This window comes from Melanerpes formicivorus, unplaced genomic scaffold (genome assembly GCF_026170545.1).
Source record: "Melanerpes formicivorus ecotype bairdi unplaced genomic scaffold, bMelFor1.0.p_v2 SCAF_43, whole genome shotgun sequence".
Classification (NCBI taxonomy): domain Eukaryota; kingdom Metazoa; phylum Chordata; class Aves; order Piciformes; family Picidae; genus Melanerpes; species Melanerpes formicivorus.
In genome coordinates this window covers 1,068,968-1,089,467 of record NW_027142395.1, presented here as the reverse complement: position 1 = coordinate 1,089,467, position 20,500 = coordinate 1,068,968, and the positions used below count along the sequence as shown (strand labels likewise).

General features: G+C 43.0%; 1 protein-coding gene across 3 annotated transcripts in view; it reads left to right on the top strand.

The window, feature by feature from the left end:
* The window catches only part of RBKS (ribokinase), an 86,277-nt gene that overhangs the window by 38,891 nt on the left and 26,886 nt on the right, over positions 1–20,500 (top strand). For 2 of the 3 annotated variants that reach the window (XM_068158817.1, XM_068158816.1), the window contains 2 exons: positions 115–279; positions 10,090–10,181. In XM_068158817.1, the coding sequence (XP_068014918.1) occupies positions 115–279; positions 10,090–10,181 (257 nt within the window). The remainder of the gene's footprint in view (positions 1–114; positions 280–10,089; positions 10,182–20,500) is intronic. The other variant, XM_068158818.1, reaches the window with a different exon arrangement.

The window sequence follows — 20,500 nt, the reverse complement described above, 5'->3', positions numbered from 1 at the left end:
TTTGAGGAAAGCAAATTGAAATACTCATCTGAAATCTATTCTAGAAAAGCAAGGAATTGTCTTACATACTTTATTGCAAAAGTTAATGTAAACCCCACAATGTTTCCTCTTTAGGACAGAATGTTATTGTAATAGTACCAGGAGCCAACCTGCTTTTAAATTTTGAAGACCTGAAGAGGGCTTCTGATGTCATCTCTAAAGCCAGAGTGGTTGTTTGCCAGCTAGAAATAAGCCCTGCTGTTTCTCTTGAAGCTCTGAAAATGGCACGTGCCAGTGGAGGTAATTTGAAATAAGTCATTCTCTCTCCCTTATTTGTGTTGCATGAAAAATACTCTTTATTGTGCTTCTAAAATAAGATCCTGTGATCTATTCTGTCATACTAGCTTTATTTAGAAGTAAAACAATAGCCAACAAATTTATGCTATCCTAATGAAAACTGAATTAAATTCCGAAAGCTTGCAGTGTTTACCTTGAATGGGAAATCAACACACACGCTTTTGATCTCCCTGTGTACATCTGGTGCTGCCTTTCCTCCTGCTTTCATGCTGTGACTAAATACAGTGTCATGTTGTTAGGTCAGGAACTATGGGCCTGACACTAGTATTATTCCAGAGCAGAATAAGTATAATGAATGTAAGTCATTAAAGTTCCACACTAAATAAATTACCTCAAAACCAAATTTATGCCCTTGTTCTCCTAGCATAGCAGTAGTAGGCATGGCTGTTGTTTTCTGTATATAAGTTAACATCCTTAACCAGCAATTCTCACTGTGACTTGGCATGCTGTCATTGAACAGAGTCATGGCCTGTGACATTATTAGTAAATTGTCACTGTGCTGCACTTTTAAATGTAGGCCATTGCTCCTCCAATGTAGCATATACTTCAGTCCTGTGTCCAGTTCTGGGCCCCTCTATTTAAGAAGGACATTGAGACTCTTGAACGTGTCCAGAGAAGGGCAACGAGGCTGGGGAGAGGTCTCGAGCACAAGCATTATGAGGAGAGGCTGAGGGAGCTGGGGTTGCTTAGCCTGGAGAAGAGGAGGCTCGAGGGAGACCTTACTGCTGTCTACAACTACCTGAAGGGAGGTTGTAGCCAGGTGGGGGCTGGTCACTTCTCCCAGGCAACCAGCACCAGAACAAGAGGGCACAGCCTCAAACTGCACCAGGGGAGGTTTAGGCTGGATGTTAGGAAGAAGTTCTTCACAGAAAGAGTGACTGGCCATTGGAATGTGCTGCCCATGGAGGTGGTGGAGTCTCCGTCCCTGGAGGTGTTCAAGAGTAGATTGGACTTGGCACTTGAAGCCATGGTTTAGTAGTCATGAGGTGTTGGGTGACAGGTTGGACTTGATGATCTCTGAGGTCTTTTCCAACCTTATTGATTCTATGATTCTATGATATATATGTAGATAAAAGTTGCCATTTTGCTTGAACAGGGTGGGGCTTCACTAGTGACATGATGTTTTTGTTACGTGTCTGTAATGGTTTTGGTTAATCAAGCACAATTATCACACTATTTGAACACTAAATACATAATTATGCAAGTGAGGCATCTATGTGAGATTAAAAATATGCTGTTTATATCTGTCCAGAAGATAACACTGGGATGGAACAGCTCATAACATGGTCACTCACACAGCAGGTCAGGGCCATCCCTGGATCAGACTTGAATCAGAACTAGCTGGTTCCTTGCAGCTGGACCCAGGATTGCTCCAGTAGATTTACCGCATAGGGACTGCTGACTTTTCAATCCTCCTTCTGCACCAAAATCTGTTGTGCACCTGTTGTGATCACTGGTGAAGATTTCAGGTGTAGCAGAACTTTATGCATCATGTGCATGTATTTTGTGCTAATATAAGTAGCTATGTGAGATGGAGAAAACTGGGAGAGAGTGGCTCTGAAACTGCAGTGGTAATCAACTCTATAAACAGAGCTGTACATGAGGAAAAATTATTTTGACTGAAGTGACAAAACTGGCTTCATACAAATCTAAATAAAATTCATAACTTTAGAAAACTAGCTTGGAATGCATACCATTTATGTGGGGGGAACAGAGCTTACTAAATATTTTCTTTATGTCTTATGGAAATAGATAAAGGCATTTTTAATCTACTAGTTAATGGACTGTAGTTGAATCATGAGTCAATACCCATGACTTATTTTGTCTACTTCTAACTCTCTTTGTGGGTTTGGTGAGATGCTTCACACTTCTGTCACCCTCGTATGGCAAGATGCCAGCCTGTGACAGAGGAAAAGAGAGGATTCTTTATAAAAGTAATTAAAAAAATGCAAACCTGATACACACAACAGGCAGGCAAGCATTTAGCAGCTACAGAGAGCACAAAGTAGTTAACTGCAGGCCAACTATGGTTCTTCACTGTCAGTCTGTTATCGATGCACAGTATCAGGAAAGCTTTGGTTGCTTCTACTTGAAAGCAGTAGGCTACACATGTTCAAATGTCATGTGCAATCAAATCTAAGTAAACAGCTAAGTTTGTAATGCTGTAAAAATCTATCCTTACCCAACTGCAAATTGTTAATGCCATTTCCTTTCTATAACCTCATGTATAATGCAGTACCGTGTGCTAGGATGTGCACTAGACTTATTTTTGTTTAAAACAGATGCATAACCAGATGCCTCAAACCTCTGTTTCAAGGGTTGAGGATTTTTATTGGTTTTCTTCATTCTTACAGAAAGAAACAAACAATAAAATGGAGAAAAAATGTGGACACATAGGCAAGAACCCTTTCCTTCTGTTCAGCAAACATCATTGTGGTGGTTTGAGCCTTAAGTAGGATTTAAGGGCTCAGATGGGAGCAAGGCTGAGAATTACTTCCCTGCTGCCCCCTCCTCTTTCCCAATAGAGAGGAAAAGAAAGGGAAGGAGCAAATCCACCAAGAAATAATTTGGAGTTGGCTTGGAAGTAGAGAGGTAAAGAAGGGTTCACAAGGGTAAGGAACAAGGATGGATATGGTAAAAATAAGAATACAAAGCCAGTCTCTTTGAAGAGGTGTGGATGTAGCAGGGAGAAGAATCAGGCCTGACCATGTGGCCAAGAAGCAGGGAGCCAGCAGTAGTCCTCATCCAGGCAAAGGCAGGGACCAAGAGAGCTAATGGCTGCAATGTCCTTTTTATAGGCTTGTTGGACAGGGAGGGGGAGTGGAACAGACTAACTCAGCTTCCCAGGGGGAAAACACCCTGCAGGGAGGGCAATGCTCTCGCAAGCCCTCTCCCCTTTGTTTTCAGAATGGGCATTAACCCATGACAGTCCTGAATCTGGTTTTAGGCAAAATATTTGATATTGTTAAAGACCTCTTGTAGGCCCAGAATGTGCAGAGCAGGAGCTTGATTAATTCAAATACAGAAGAAACAAAGCTGGATGGGAACGCTGGGGAGGGAGAGTGGGTGTCAGGTAACAGAGGTGTTGGAGGGATTTGTTTGATTTTGGAGGTGGCAGAGGAAAAAAGAGAAGAGAAACTGAAAGGGGAACAAAATTGGAACAGGCAATAAGATTTTCTGGATGGAGACACGAGTTTAGAGGGTAGAGTCAGGAAGTAGGCTGTGGGTACTGTAAGTGGGGGAAAACAGTAGGAGAGGAGGTGTGAAGAGTTACAATGTCATGAAAGTTGTGTGAAAAAGGTTACTATTGCATAGTGCCTATGCAAGGAGCCACAAAGACTGGAAATCAGAGGAGGATGGATCTTTGCAAAGGGGAAGAATTTGGCAGAAAATAATTTGGTATTTGTCTGGTGGACCAAAGAGAATACCTTGTTTGCAAGTCACCTTCTTTGTATCCTGAAAGAGAATCTTACTGTTCCACTATTTCCCTCCTGCTTCAGAAGATATTAAACGTGGGAGCAACCTTACAGTAATGTATTACACCCCTGCTCATCAGGAGTCTATGCTACTTAAACCCCAAGCTCAAACACTTCCAGTGCTGCTCCTGTATATGTCAGTATGATACCACATGACAGTTATTTTCCAGTATGTACTGTTTGTTTATTTTACCTAGGGCAGTATACCTTAAAGATTTGTGTTGAAAAAAAAAAAGACTTAGGGTTGCAGTTCAGCAAATAGGAAATGCAAGAGTTAAGGTTGCCTGTGAAACCTTAATTTGTCTCCTTTCTGCATATGCATTGTGTTGCAGTCTTTAATTACGTGATCACATGCTGTTTTTCAGTGGTGTGTGATCATATAATTAAAGAGTTTATTATAATACATACTGTATTGTAATAATATACTGTATTATAATAATATAAGGCAGCCCAATTAAGATTTCATTGGAAATCCTAATCCTGGCATTTTTCTAACTTCTCAGTAAATGTCTTTTTCACTTTAATACTCTTTTAATGAGACAGGTAGAGAGACATGGTAAAGGTGTACAGTCAAAGGCCAAATGTTTCAGAGTATTAATCAAAAAGGTCATCTTTTAAACTTCTCAGTACTCAGATTTCAGAAGTCTCTGTGTGTCTTTCTTTTTTAGGGCATTAACCCTGAAGTGGTCAGGGTGTCTGAATATTATATGCTATAGCTTAGGGTCTAAATATGAGTTTAGGGCTGAAATTCACATATCCAGGTTGGAAGATTTGATCACATACTATAAGGAATATTTCTAAAGTAGGAGAGTGTACTTTATGTAAAAATTATGGCCTTGTGGTTAAGACACAGAAATACTCATCATAAAATTGGCAAAATGATAAACCAAGTCTGCAGACTTCCTGTACTAACAGTAAGTCACTTCTGCTGTCCTCGTGACAAACCTTTTCTGCTGTTCTGCAAGGCCTTAGGCTACAGTTTAAAGTTAACTTTCATATTCCACCACGTGTGCAGTTTAGGTCTAGCTCTGCCAGATAGTGTATTAAAAATATACAATGCCCTGTCTGCACTACAGTTTTATAATGTGGCAGTTTCAGCAAGTTAGGTAACACATTCAGAAGCACATTTAACTACTTGTCTGGACATGCCCTTCATTACTCCATACCACTGTTTCTTCATGTGGAATCATAGAATCGTAGAATGATCCAGGCCAGAAGGGACCTCCAAAGATCACCCAGTCCAACCTTCTCACAGTCAGCAGGGACATCCCCTACTAGATCAGGTTGCCCAGGGCCTTGTCAAGCCTCAGCTTGAATATCTCCAGGGAAGGGGCCTCAGCCACCTCCTTGTGAAGCGCTCTCATAGTGAAGAACTTCCTGATATCCAATCTAAATATGGCCTCCTCTATTTTCAAGCCATTGCCCCTTGTCCTGTCTCTCTTCATCCTTCCTGCAGGCCCCTCTCAGGTACTGGAAAGCTGCTATCAGGTCTCCCCAGCACCTACTCTTCTCCAGGCAGAACAACCCCAGCTCCCTCAAGCCCAGATAGATGATATCCATAGGTTATCCCTTATCTACTGATATAGTCACTTTATCATAGAAAGCTACACAGTTAGTCAGGCAGGACTTGCCCCTGGTAAAGCCATGCTGGCTGTCTCAAATCACCTCCCTGTCCTTCATGAACCTTAGCATGGCATCTAGGAGGATCTGTTCCATGACCTTCCCAGGCACAGAGGTGAGGCTGACAGGTTGGTAGTTCCCAGGGTCTTCCTTTCTACCCTCTTTAAAAAGAGCTGCAATGTTTCCTTTCTTCCAGTCTCCAGGGACCTCACCTGACTGCCAGGACTTCTCAAATACCATGGAGAGTGCCCTGGCAACTACATCAGCCAATTCCTTCAGGACTCTGGGATGCTTTTCATCAGGCCCCATGGACTTCACGTTCTCCAGATGATCACATACCTTGTCTTCACTCACAGTGGGAGGACCGATTTCACCCTGGTTTCCAACTTGTGGGCCATCAACACAAAAGCAATGAGGAGAGGGGTTGCCAGTGAAGACTGAGGCAAAAATTTATTGAGAATAAACCTTTATTAGAATAAACCTTTATTAGAATAAACCAAACCAGGTTGGAAGAGACCTTCAAGATCATCGTGTCCAACCCATCAACCAATCCAACCCACCCAAACAACTAACCCATGGCACCAAGCACCCCATCAAGTCTCCTTCTGAACACCTTCAATGACAGCGACTCCACCACCTCCCCGGGCAGTCCATTCCAATGGGCAATCACTCTCTCTGTGTAAAACTTCCTCCTGACCTCCAGCCTGAACCTCCCCTGGCGCAGCCTGAGACTGTGTCCTCTTGTTCTGGTACTGGGTGCCTGGGAGAAGAGACCATCATCAGCCTGTCTACAACCTCCCTTCAGGTAGTTGTAGAGAGTGATAAGGTCACCCCTGAGTCTCCTCTTCTCCAGGCTAAGCAGCCCCAGCTCCCTCAGCCTCTCCTCATAGGGCTTGTGTTCCAAACCCCTCACCAACTTTGTTGCTCTTCTCTGGACTCGTTCCAGCAAGTCAACATCCTTCCTAAACTGAGGGGCCCAGAACTGGACACAGTACTCGAGGTGTGGTCTAACCAGTGCAGTGTACAGGGGCAAAATGACCTCCCTGCTCCTGCTGGCCACACTGTTCTTGATGCAGGCCAGGATGCCATTGGCCCTCTTGGCTGCCTGGGCACACTGCAGGCTCATGTTCAGCCTACCATCAACCAGCACCCCCAGGTCCCTCTCTGCCTGGCTGCTCTCTAGCCACTCTGACCCCAGCCTGTAGCACTGCATGGGGTTGTTGTGGCCAATGTGCAGAACCCGGCACTTGGATGTGTTAAATCTCATGCCGTTGGATTCTGCCCATCTGTCCAGCCTGTCAAGGTCTCTCTGCAAAGCCTCTCTTCCCTCCAGCAGATCAACTCTTGCCCCCAGCTTGGTGTCGTCAGCAAATTTACTGATGATGGACTCAATGCCCTCATCCAGATCATCAATAAAGATGTTAAAGAGCACAGGGCCCAGCACTGATCCTTGGGGCACACCACTAGTGACTGGCTGCCAGCTGGATGTGGCACCATTCACCACCACTCTCTGGGCTCGGCCCTCCAGCCAGTTCCTAACCCATCGCAGTGTGCTCCCGTCCAAGCCAGGGGCTGACAGCTTGGCCAGGAGTTTGCTATGGGGGACGGTGTCAAAGGCCTTGCTGACGTCCAGGTAGACTACATCAACAGGCCTCCCCACATCCACCAGGCGGGTCACCTGATCATAGAAGGAGATCAGGTTGGTCAGGCAGGACCTGCCCTTCCTAAATCCATGCTGGCTAGGCCTGATCCCTTGGCCATCCTGTAAGTGTTGTGTTATTGCACTCAGGATGACCTGTTCCATGATCTTGCCTGGCACTGAGGTCAGGCTGACAGGCCTGTAATTCCCTGGCTCATCCAACCGGCCCTTCTTATGGATGGGCACCACGTTGGCCAGCTTCCAGTCCTCTGGGACCTCGCCAGTGAGCCAGGACTGCTGGAAAATTATGGAGAGTGGCTTGGCCAGCTCATCTGCCAGCTCTCTCAGCACCCTAGGATGAATCCCATCTGGTCCCATGGACTTGTGGGGATCCAAGCTACTAAGGAGAGTTCCAACCACCGCCTCATGGAACATAGGGAAACTGTGCAGCTCCCTGGCTCCTTCTGACAGCTCTGCAGGCCAGCTGTCAGGAAGACGTTCTGCCCTTCTAGTAAAAATTGAGGCAAAGAAGGTGTTAAGTATCTCTGCCTTTTCCTTATCCTTGGTTACAATGTTCCCCTCCGTATCCACCAAGGAGTGGAGGTTTTCCTTCCCCTTCCTCTTACTATTAATGTATTTATAGAAGGACTTTTTGTTGTCCTTCACAGTAGAGGCCAGTTTAAGCTCCAAGTGTGCTTTTGCCTCCCTAATTCTCTTCCTACAAGACCTAGCAACATCCTTAAACATTCTGTGGGTTGCCTCCCCTCGCTTCCAAAGGTGATACACCCTCTTTTTTTCCCTTAGTTCCATTAAAAGTTCATGAACCATCCAGGCTGGCCGTCTGCCCCGGCGGCTCATCTTCCGGCACATTGGCACAGCCTGTCCCTGAGCCTTCAACAATTCTTCATTGAAGTAGGTCCAGCCCTCCTGGACCCCTTTGTTTTTAAGGGCTTTATCCCAAGGAACCCTCTGAATTAGTTCCTTGAGTAACCCAAAGTCTGCCCTCCGGAAGTCCAGAGTGGAGGTCTTCTTGCCGCCCCTCTTGGCTTGACCAAAAACCGAGAATTCAATTATCTCGTGGTCACTGGACCCCAAACACCCTCCAACCACCACATCACCCACCAGCCCTTCCCTGTTGGTGAAGAGGAGGTCAAGCATAGCCTTGCCCCTGGTAGGCTCTCGCAGCACCTTCTCCTCATCCATTGATACAAGTTCCCCACTGTTGCTCACTGGGGGGGACAGGATGCTTTCTTTAACCTTCCTTTTCTGGTTCATGTACCTGTAGAAGCCTTTCTTGTTTTTCTTTACATCCCTTGCCAAATTCAGTTCTAGCTGTGCCTTGGCCTTCCTGACTTCGTCCCTACACAACGGGGCAATGTCCCTGTATTCTTCCCAGGATACCTGTGCCTTCTTCCATTTTCTGTATAGTCCCAATTCACCCTTTAGTTAGAGCAGCAGGTCACAGCTCAGCCATGGTGGTCTCTTGCCTTCCTTGCCCAATTTCTCACATGCAGGGATTGAAATCTCTTGTGCTCTATAGAGAGCATCCTTAAAGATCTGCCAGCTCTGTTCTACTTCCTTGTCCCTGGGGTACATTTCCCATGAGGTCCTATTTACTGGCTCCTTGAGGAGCTGGAATTTTCCTTTCCTAAAATTTAGAGTCCTAACTATGCCTCTCATGAGCTTCATACCCCTTAGGACAGTGAACTGTACTAGCACATAATCGCTGCAGCCCAGGCTGCCATCAACTTGGACATCCCTGATGACTTCATTTGCATTTGTGACCAACAGGTCCTACAACACATCCCCTCGGGTAGGGCTGTTAAATTCTTGTCTTAAAAAGTTGTCATCTAGGCACTCTAGGAGTCTCATGGATTGCCTACAGCTAGCCATGCTGCTTTTCCAGCAGGTGTTAGGGTGGTTAAAATCCCCTGGAAGAATGAGAGCCTGTGATCATGGTGTTTCCTTGATCTGAAGTAAGGCTTCATCAATAGGCTCCGCTTGGTCGGGTAGCCTGTAGTAGACTCCTACCACAAGGCTCCCTTTGTTGTCCTGATCCCTAATACCTACCCATAAGCTTTCACCTTGCTCATGGCTATTCTTTAGTGATGACTCCTCACACTCTATCCAATTATTTATACAGAGGGCAAGACCTCCAGCCCTTCTTCCTCTCCTGTCCCTTCTGAACAGCTTGCAGCCATTGATAGCCACACTCCAGTCATAGGATTCACCTCACCAAGTTTCTGTAATTGCCACCATGTCGCAGTTTTCCTATAGCAGGGTAGTTTCCAGCTCCCCCTGTTTGTTGACCATACTGTGTGCATTGCTCTAGAGGCACTTCAGCTGGGCTGCCAGCCATGTCACCTTATTAGAGGGGCACCACACTGTTCCCCCAAGGTGCTTCATGGGAGCTACCCTTCTGTCTCCTATTACCTCAGAGGCCCTTGGTTCAGCTCTGTAAGATTTTTCCTTTGCTGCAGTGTTCACAGCATGCTTCAGTACAACAGTTTGGAGGCCCTTACTATCGCCCCATCCTTCCAACACTGGTGTGTCATCCTGCCACCTGCCACAGATAATTTTGATATTATCACCATCTCCCACCTACAGAACACAGATAACAACACACACACAAAAACCCAAACCAAAAAGCATTCTGGAACTATCAGTTCTTGTAAAACTTATTAATATCCTGGAAGGAGCAACATCGTTCAACAGTTTTCAGTGATGTCAATGGAATTTCTTTTCCCTTTTTACTTTTAATTTAATTTCTTGCTTATTTTTTTCTGTTACTCTTCTGTCATGTTCCCATCATGGCTGCACATCAATTAAAAAGGAACTTTAATATAATAGTAATTTTTTTAGTAGTTCTGTAAAATGAGGGCATATAAATTGGGAGCCATTTGTGTGTTAATAATAAACATCAGGGGCAGTGATTTAAGCACAATGCTGTTTCAGGTGATGGTTTATGAATCTAAATCATTAGAGATTTAGACTTTCTTTTTCTTTTTCTTTTTTCAGTAAAGACTTTATTTAATCCAGCTCCAGCCCTTGCTGACCTAGATCCACAGCTTTATACTCATTCTGATATCTTCTGCTGCAATGAAACTGAGGTAATAATCATATGTCATATTAAAGAAGGAGTCTCAAGCAATAAAATTTCAGAGGGATTTTGTTCTTCAGAAATGCATCACAGAGAGCAGGAAATGTGGGGGGTGCTCCTCTTACACAGGATTTTTGGAGGGGACAAGTTTGATCCCTTACCTGAACAGCCAAGAGCAATATGCTAAAATACCTTTAGATTGCACTAAAACTGAAATTGATTGCTTGCATCAGGAGTGTGGCATCCACCCAGAAGTAGATGAGTAAGACAAATCCATGAAAGGACACTTTTAAAATGTTCCCACTGAATAGAAAATATGGAAACAGATCCTTGCCCTCATTCTGTGGTGCCCTGATATGATTAGCAGGAAAGTACTAGCTGTGGAGTCCTGACACTTTAAAACTCACTTGTCGTGAGTTGACGCACGCTTGCACTTGATGGTGAATAGTTGCTTCAGATGCCTATTCCTGTCAGATCTGTTTTCAATCAGTCACTTTCTCTGGCCCTTCAGCTGTATATTTTTCTTTTTTAATTTTTTTTCCCTTTCCCTGGCTTTTCTAATTCATGTGTGGGTTTCCTCTGAAAGGCAATTATTTTTGTCACATGAGACAAATTAAGCTCATGTCATAACACCTTCATTTAAATTTCCTATTTATTAGTGTTAGGCATACTATGTTCCTTCCCCTACTCTCTCTTCAGAAAACAGGAATGTGGATAGAAGCTATACCTGGATCATAGCTGAGGTTGCTTAGCCTGGAGAAGAGGAGGCTCAAGGGAGACCTTATTTCTTTCTACAACTAGCTGAAGGGAGGTTGTAGCCAGGTGGGGGTTGGTCTCTTTTCCCAGGCAAGCAGCACCAGAACAAGAGGACACAGTCTCAAGCTGAGCCAGGGGAGGTTTAGGTTGGATGTTAGGAAGAAGTTCTTTTGTAGAAAGAGAGATTGGCCATTGGAATGTGCTGCCCAGCGAGGTGGTGGAGTCACCATCACTGGTGGTGTTTAGGAAGAGACTGGATGGGACGCTTGGAGCCATGGTTTAGTTGATTAGATGGTGTTGGGTGATGGGTTGGACTTGATGATCTCAAAGGTCTTTTCCAACCTGTTTAATTCTATTCTATTCTATAGTTATAGTGAACTCCAACCAACATCATTTCTGCAATGAACATCATACCTTTGTGTGGAGAGGAAGGGGAAGAGCTGTGTTACAAGCAGGGCCCTGCTTACTTATAGAACTTTTGTCTAATGACAAAAGTTCTATAAGTAAGATCTTCCATAAGTTCTGTAAGTAAGAGTAAGATCTCCATGGTTCAATTACCCTCTTTTGAAATTTCTGTTAAGACACATCATAAGCCATATCAGAAGTTCTCAGTCAGTTTGTGATCCTTCTTGTATGTAAGGATAAGTCTATATAACCCAAATGGACATCAGAATTTTATCTGGGGAGGTTTCAGTGTGTGTCTGCCAAGTTCAGATGCTCAGAGCATTCAGGAATTAGCAAAACAGCAAGGTGGGAGATGCCAGGGATCCTCAGGTCTCTGAAAGAAGTTTCCAATGTAACTGGTAGTGATATTTGTGGCTCAGACACTGTCCAACAGCTATGAGAATTATCCAAAGAAAATACTAGGGGACCATATTTATTCTTGTTCACAGGACTTGTGGGAACCTCCTGTGCTGTTATCTTTATGCTTTCAGAAAGCAAGACTTATGGCTGGACCATGCCTCTGGATGCACTATGTGTTGCAGTGGCACACATTTTGAAATAACACGTCAAAATTTTCTCTTTGTTATGCTTTATTGCTAGAGGACAGTCTTGAAAGAGATGTTCTTTCAGAATTGTAGCTTGCTAGAGCCAGGATATATTATTATTATTACCACCACATGGAGAATAGAAAACTACTTTGATTTGGAGAACAAGAAATACAGATGTGTGAGAAAAGAGGAGAGGAGAGGTTCGGAGAGGAGAGGAGAGGTTCGGAGAGGAGAGGTTCGGAGAGGAGAGGTTCGGAGAGGAGAGGAGAGGTTCGGAGAGGAGAGGTTCGGAGAGGAGAGGTTCGGAGAGGAGAGGAGAGGTTCGGAGAGGAGAGGTTCGGAGAGGAGAGGTTCGGAGAGGAGAGGTTCGGAGAGGAGAGGAGAGGTTCGGAGAGGAGAGGTTCGGAGAGGAGAGGTTCGGAGAGGAGAGGAGAGGAGAGGTTCGGAGAGGAGAGGTTCGGAGAGGTTCGGAGAGGAGAGGAGAGGTTCGGAGAGGAGAGGAGAGGTTCGGAGAGGAGAGGAGAGGAGAGGAGAGGAGAGGAGAGGAGAGGAGAGGAGAGGAGAGGAGAGGAGAGGAGAGGAGAGGAGAGGAGAGGAGAGGAGAGGAGAGGAGAGGAGAGGAGAGGAGAGGAGAGGAGAGGAGAGGAGAGAATTAAGCAGGTTGGAAAAGACCTTCAAGAACATCGAGTCCAACCTATCACCCAACACCATGTAATCAATTAAACCATGTCACCAAGCACCCCATCCAGTCTCTTCCTAAACACCTCCAGTGATGGTGACTCCACCACCTCCCTGGGCAGCACATTCCAATGGCCAATCTCTCTGTGAAGAATTTCTTCCTAACATCCAGCCTAAGCCTCCCCTGGTGCAGCTTGAGACTGTGTCCTCTTGTTCTGGTGCTGGTTGCCTGGGAGAAGAGACCAACCCCCACCTGGCTACAACCTCCCTTCAGGGAGTTGTAGACAGCAATAAGGTCTCCTCTGAGCCTCCTCCAGGCTAAGCAACCCCAGCTCCCTCAGCCTTTCCTCATAGGGCTTGTGCTCCAAACAGATCCCTGCTCACTCATCTACCTTCCCTGCAAAGCTGGGAGTACAGTTTGCAATCTTTTCTGCAATTTTCTTTGTAAAAATAATTGCCATCTGAAGAGAGCTGGGATCACCCTGTGCACAGTCAGGCACAGAAATACACTCTGCCCTCGAGGAGGCCTTATCTCTTCTGAACTTATGGAAATGGTAAATCTGTAGAAGTTCCTGCCAGGCATATCATGGGAGCACAGATCCAAGTGTGGGACTCCAACAGCATACTCTGAGCCCAAGAATGGCACATAAATACATTTGGGTTTAACAATAGCCTTTTCATAGTTTGCAGGGAAATCAAGTATATTAGTACAATTATAATAATCAATTATGTTTGATTTCATCCTCTGTGTCTGATTTATTGAAATGACTTTCAGGGATGAACTTTTGCCATTGTTGCTTTCTTTCCTGAGGAAAGAATTAAAATGAAGCATTTGTTTTTCTTATGTCACAAGTTTGAAAGTTGCTTTTTAGTAATTGTTGTGTATTCATATACCATCTGGTTTCTGTTTTCTTTCATGAATTTCTTTAATTTCAGGTCCCTGTAATGTATGCACTTGAGAAGTTTCATATAGAGATAAATGTTTACATACCCAAGTAAAGGTTACCAGTGACATCTCTCTATCTCTCTATGACACTTAAAAGCAATGTTATTTCTACAAATCCTAAAGGTTTCTTTTTCATATATATATTCTTTATCCATTCAACTAACTACATCTGCATTTCCTCAGCTTCTTATACCAGAAAGTACCTAGGTCTTGGGTGACAGCTGGACTTGATGGTCCTTGAGGTCTTTTCCAACCTTATTGATTCTATGATTCTATGATCCAGAGTATGTACTGGGGAAAGAGAATTTTTTACTTTCATTTATTTATGTATTTGTCTTAGTATCTATTAGAAATCACAGAAAAGAGCAATGAGACAAGATGGAACTTTGCTCTGAGCCACGATGGCCATGCCATAGTGGGTTTATTTAAACTATTTTTAAATTATGTTATGGATCTTTTTTTTTAACTTCTATACTCTATGGGCAAATGCATTTAATGGGCTGCTTACAGCTGCCTTCATGAGATGTTCTGTTCCAGTTATGTTGCCCCTTCTACTTGGTATTTCTAAGTCTCAAATAACTTCCTTCTAGCCAAAATCCTATTTATGTTCCAGCCTTACCACTTTTGGCATCTTTTCACTAGGGATTTTTAGGCACTGCCAGAAAAAGGATTGTGTGTTTCTGTTTTATGACTATGAAGTCCTTTAAAAAGTTAATAAATCAGCTTGGGCTTAAAGAGGATCTGTAGAGCCATCCAGTTCAACTGCTTCTAAAATGTTCTTTTTAATACTCATGTATATGCTAAGACAAGATTAAATTTACACTGTTGTTTTGGGTTTTTTAATTGTTTGGATTGACTTTCTAATTTAGATTTCCAAGTATTTATCTTTCTTGTTCACCAAGAAATACCTTTATATGATAAAGTCCTGTGTTTTATGGATACTATCAGCATCTGAAGGGGGCCTGCAAGAGGGATGGAGAGGGACTGTTTACAGTGCCTTGCAGTGATGGGATGAGGGGCAATAGTTTAAAGTGAGAGCAGAGGCTGGATGTTTGGAAAAAGTCCTTTACAGTGAGGGTGGTTGAGCACTGGGACAGGTTGCCCAGAGAGGTGATTGAGGACCCATCCCTGGAGATATTCAAGGTGAAGCTCGACAAGGCTCTGGACAACCTAATCTAGTTGAGGATGTCCTGCTCTCTCTGGGGTGATAGAGGTCCCTTCCAACCCAGGTGATTCTATGATTCTGTGGTATTAGCTGTAGAACAGAACACTAGCCTTTTAGCTTAACACTATGTGGAGTGTTTGTGTTGTTAGAGATCCTTGTGATTATCTGAATTACTACTGAGTCAGAAGTTTCTTTTATTTACTGCCATAAAGGTCAGGAGTTCTGATCTGCAATGTCTTTATCACAGAATAAAAGTTTTCAAGTGTCTGCTGTAGTTTTAGACAGCCATGGGATGTCAGGTCATGAACATATGAGTATCAAATACAACATCACACTTTATACTCCATCCTTCATTAAATGCGGTAGGATTCAATGAAATCATATGCCATATCTGGTGCAACAGCACAGCTTGTTCTTATGGATTTATGTGCTAGAGAGAAGCAAACAAAATTATACTATCAGTGAGTTATCTACCATTAGTTAGTCTGGAAGGCTCTTCACAAGCTGTTCTTTTCACTCTTGCTTGTTGCAATAATATTTTTTTTTAATGTCTGACATTACTTTCTTTTTATGTGGTTCATGAACAGAAAAAAAACCAGAACAAATCTTGCAAGGTTATCAGTTCTTTCTTTGCTTAGCCTGTAGTACAGTTTTATCTGTTCCCAGAAAGATCAAACTTGTTGAGACTAGTTTGTTAATTCCCAGATGCAGCACAGTCTAATCCCTGAGGTTTGTGCAGGAATGTGGTAGTTCTCCATTCCCTTAATTCTTCTCATGAAAAATAAATGTATCCAATGTCATCTTAGTGAAAACCAATGGTTGTTTTTTTTCAGTCATTTATGAATGTTGAAAAAGCAACCACTCTATACAAGATGAGCTCTTTGAAATACTTACTATTCCCCCCCCACCCCATATTTGTGTGATTCCTTGTTGCATTCTGGCTCTAGGCACAACCACAATGTCAATATGTTTCATGTGCTGTTTCTCTTATTTAGCGTGTGCATGCAATTCCATAGCACTGAAGGTTAAGAACCAGAATATGCTGCAAATCAGTCATTTCAGTTTGGTCCTGAACACTGAACAACAGCTGCTTCTCCATTCAAAGACTATTGAGGAGTCCTTGAGGAGAAGAAAAACTCCTCAATGGTTACAGTAAATTACTTGTTTTTGTCAAGCTGTTTTTAATGTAAAACTGGGAACTGCTTGCTCTCTAATGTGAAATGGGTGTCAGACTTCTGATCTAAATAAGAAATGCCTGGCAAAGCTTTAATTAAATGCTAACAAAATACTTCAGGTCTTCAGTGGTAGAAAGCAGTACAATTACATATAAGTTAATTGCTAATGTTAAATAAAGCTGCAAGATGTGTAAAAATTATAGAGGAAAATGGGTACTATCCTTTCGTTTATTTTTAAGTTGTATTATCTACTACTAGATGCTAGATCAATTTTGGAAGAAATAATAGTAATGGAAATCCTCCTAAGTATGCTCAGAATCAAGAGGCAGTATTGACTTTTATAAGATTCAAAGAAGACACGGTTTATGAAGCTATAGCTGTAGTCTAGGATTAGGACACATAGAATAGAATAGAATAGAATAGAATAGAATAGAATAGAATAGAATAGAATAGAATAGAATAGAATAGAATAGAATAGAATAGAATAGAATAGAATAGAATAGAATAGAATAGACCAGGTTGGAAGAGACCTTCAAGATCATCGTGTCCAACCTATCATCCAACACCATCTAATCAACTAAACCATGCAACCAAGCACCCTGTCAAGTCTCCTCCTGAACACCTCCAGTGACGGCGACTCCACCACCTCCCTGGGCAGCACATTCCAATGGGCAATCACTCTCTCTGTGTAAAACTTCCTCCTGACCTCCAGCCTGAACCTCCCCTGGCACAGCCTGAGACTGTGTCCTCTTGTTCTGGTGCTGGCTGCCTGGGAGAAGAGACCAACATCTGCCTGTCTACAACCATCCTTCAGGTAGTTGTAGAGAGCAATAAGGTCACCCCTGAGTCTCCTTCTCTCCAGGCTAAGCAGCCCCAGCTCCCTCAGCCTCTCCTCATAGGGCTTGTGTTCCAAGCCCCTCACCAACTTCGTTGCCCTTCTCTGGACTCGTTCCAGCAAGTCAACCTCCTTCCTAAACTGAGGGGCCCAGAACTGGACACAGTACTCGAGGTGTGGCCTAACCAGTGCAGTGTACAGGGGCAAAATGACCTCCCTACTCCTGCTGGCCACACTGTTCTTAATGCAGGCCAGGATGCCATTGGCCCTCTTGGCTGCCTGGGCACACTGCAGGCTCATGTTCAGCCTACCATCAACCAGCACCCCCAGGTCCCTCTCTGCCTGGCCGCTCTCCAGCCACTCTGACCCCAAGATACTGCTTATTACATAAGATACTGCTTATTAATATAGAGAGATTAATACTAGGGATAGTAATTTCTTAAGAAAATATAATTGGTGTCCCTAGTAGTCAAAACCAAAATAGGTCCTTTAGAACTAAAATATTGCAGAACATCTCTTGGTTAGGCCACGCCTTGAGTCCTGTGTCCAGTTCTGGTACCCTCAATTTAAGAAGGACATTAAGACTCTTGAACATGTCCAGAGAAGGGCAACGAGGCTGGGGAGAGGCCTTGAGCACAGTCCTGTGAGGAGAGGCTGAGGGACCTGAGGTTGTTTAGCCTGGAGAAGAGGAGGCTCAGGAGAGACCTTATTGCTGTCTACAACTACCTGAAGGTAGATTGTAGCCAGGAGGGGGCTGGTCTCTTCTCCCAGGCAACCAGACATGGTTTAGTATTCATGAGGTGTTGGGTGACAGGTTGGACTTGATGATCTTTGAGGTCTTTTCCAACCTTATTGATTCTATGATTCTATGATGATTTCTGTTCTAATTAGCAGAAAGCTACTTTTGCACCATTATATAAAAGTTCCCAGCAATTCACAGTATATTTTAATTCCACATTTGTTCTAAACCTCATTTTATGAGTTACTGAAACTATGAAATTTCCCATATTGAGTCTAAAATGAAGATGTTGCTTTTGGGAGGGTAGTGGGGGGAATAGCTTCAAGCCAATCCATTTCAATCAGGTTTTAATTATTTCTGCATGATAAGTGTTTCTGCCTGCATATATGTAAAAAAAATTGTAATTTGAAACAACTGGAGCTAGCTTGGCTTGTGGCCTGATCTTGTAATTGCTTATACACCAACTCTCTCACTGCTTCTTGGGGACTATTCACATGTGTTAGAATTAATGTGATTGAGTTCTTTTGGTGTTTTTTGTCATTCTCAAATCTTCTAAGGTGCAAGCCTAGTTTGTAGCCAGCTGCCTTACTGTGTTTAAATATTTGAAATGAAAAATATTTTAAATGACCATATACAGTTTTAGGTGGATTACCCTTAGAATTGGCACATTTTCCCTATTGTAATTTATTATGGTTCAGAAGTACCTGGCAACATTTGGAAAGCTGTTATTGTGCTAGGTGCACAAAAAGCAGTCCAAGTGATGGACTGCCCCCCAAAGAATTAATACTTCTTGTTATTTCACCAGTTTCCATTTGCAGAGGATCATAGGATCACAGAAGGTGGAAACAGATCTCTGGAGATCTCTGGTTCAACACCCTGATGAAGCATGGCTGGTTTAGTTCAGTTTGCTCACAGCTTTGTCCAGTCAAGTTTTGAATCTCCAAAGATGGATATTGCATAACCTCTGAGTACCTGTTCCAATGCTTCATCACTCTCTCAGTGGAAAAAGTGTGTCTTAATACTAAAATTTCCCATGTTCAAGCTTGTGCCCCTTGTCTCTAGCCTTATCCCTGTGGCACCTTCAAGACGTCTGGCTTTGTCTTCTCTGTACCCATGCATTAAATTACTGTAGACAGCAACTAGATCTCCCTGTAGCCTTGGTACTCAAGGCTGAAGAAGACTGCTTCTCCCAGCCTTCTCTTGTATGTCCTTGTTTCTCGCACCCTGACTGTCATGATAGCCTTCCACTGTAGTATAGTGCAGTATGTCAGTATCCTACTTGTTCCAGAGATCACAAAACTAGATTTGGAGGGTCCATAGTATCTCCTTGCAAAACATAAGCTGCTCTATATGCACCACAGCTATGAACACTTGGCAAAGGCTCATACCACAGTTTGATTCTCACTTTTAGCCAATGTAAACTAGAAGTTGATTGTTTTGAGTTGGGGATGGTATGATATTGGAGGTGGTGTTAACACAGATCTGGCTTGCAGTCCAGTTTGTTGCCTGGCCGCACCAATGGCTGTACTGACACAAGAGACTGGGCCATGCAGACAGGATTGGAAGGGAAAAATCAGGACCATTTATTTTCTTCTGTAGAAGTGCTGGTTTGTGACCAGACTCCACAGTCTAAAGAGACATGGAGAATTAACTTAGATTAGTGAGGATTGTAGTGAGGATTGTGAGCAAGAACCTTCATATCAGTTAAATTAAAAGCTTCAGTTAAATTTCTTTTGCTTTTGTAAACCAAATGGTTTTAAGCTAAGGGAGAGTAGGTTTAGCCTGGATTTTAGGAAGAAGTTCTTCAGTATGAGAGTGATGATACTCTGGACCAGGTTGCCCGGAGGGGTTGTGGATGCCCTCTCCCTGGGGGTGTTAAAGGCCAGGTTGGATGAGGCCTTGAGCAGCTAATTCCAGTTGAGAGGCATTCCTGCCTATGGCAGGGAGGTTGGAGCAGATGATCTCTAACCTAAGGCATTCTATGATTCTATGATTTATAGATTAATTGTATAATATTCATTATAGGTTTATTCTGCCAGCAGTCTTGTGGAATATCCTGTTGCTTTAATAGGTCCATTTAACTGAGCAGTTTTATGAGTCTAGCTGCAGAAAAAGAAAATTCTTAATTTGCTGTTCTTTTGTACAGTACCATGGCAAGTGTCCACATTGGGCTTTTAGTATTGTTATTTATTTTTTTCTTTACATAACCATTAGTTATTTCCTTCAATTGTACCACAGTTTGTTTTTTAAATAAGATTCTACTGAAGGGAGAAACTTTAAAACTCACCACAGTATTTAACATCAGTTGACATTTACCGCAATCTCTAATTATTGGCACAGAATCTGTCTGGCTTCTGCTGCTTTTGTGGTTCTTCCAGCTTGTTCCAGTGTTTTTTAGTTTTACCATCCTGCTGTAGATGAGTTGCATGATAGTGGTTTCAAGCAGTTGAAGATCTACTTTTATACAGACTCTGTCTGTTCAAAATAATTTTGTTTATTGGTGTAAGATCAAAAGAAAGTTCTCTGCAAAACCTTTCACATTCTGGTTCCAGACAATTCTCTTACTATCCAAGCAAAAAGTTCTGTTGGCTTGGGACACAGCAAGCACCAGGAGGGGCACAGTGCTAATGCTAATCATATAGCATATGCATTTCATTAGGAAGAATATTATAAATACTTCATTTCCTTTGCTCATGAGCTTACACAAGTGTAAATACCAGGTAAATAAACCCAAGTTAGAGTTACTATTTCTCTACCAAAACCAAATCCACTTTCCTGCTAGAGACTGTGCACAAACAGGTCTACAGCAGGTAGAAATACATAATAAGTGAAGTTATCTGGTTTCATTTGATAGATTTGTATTAACCCATTTTCATTCATATAACATGATGTATTAGATGATCTAAATACAGCAATGCATAGTTCCTGCTCCAGAGATCTTAAAATTCATGAAGAGACACAGACTTTATAGCCTTTGAATATTAGAATAGAGTATATGTATATGTCAATACTATGTATTATCTATCCCCAGTTATTCCTAAGC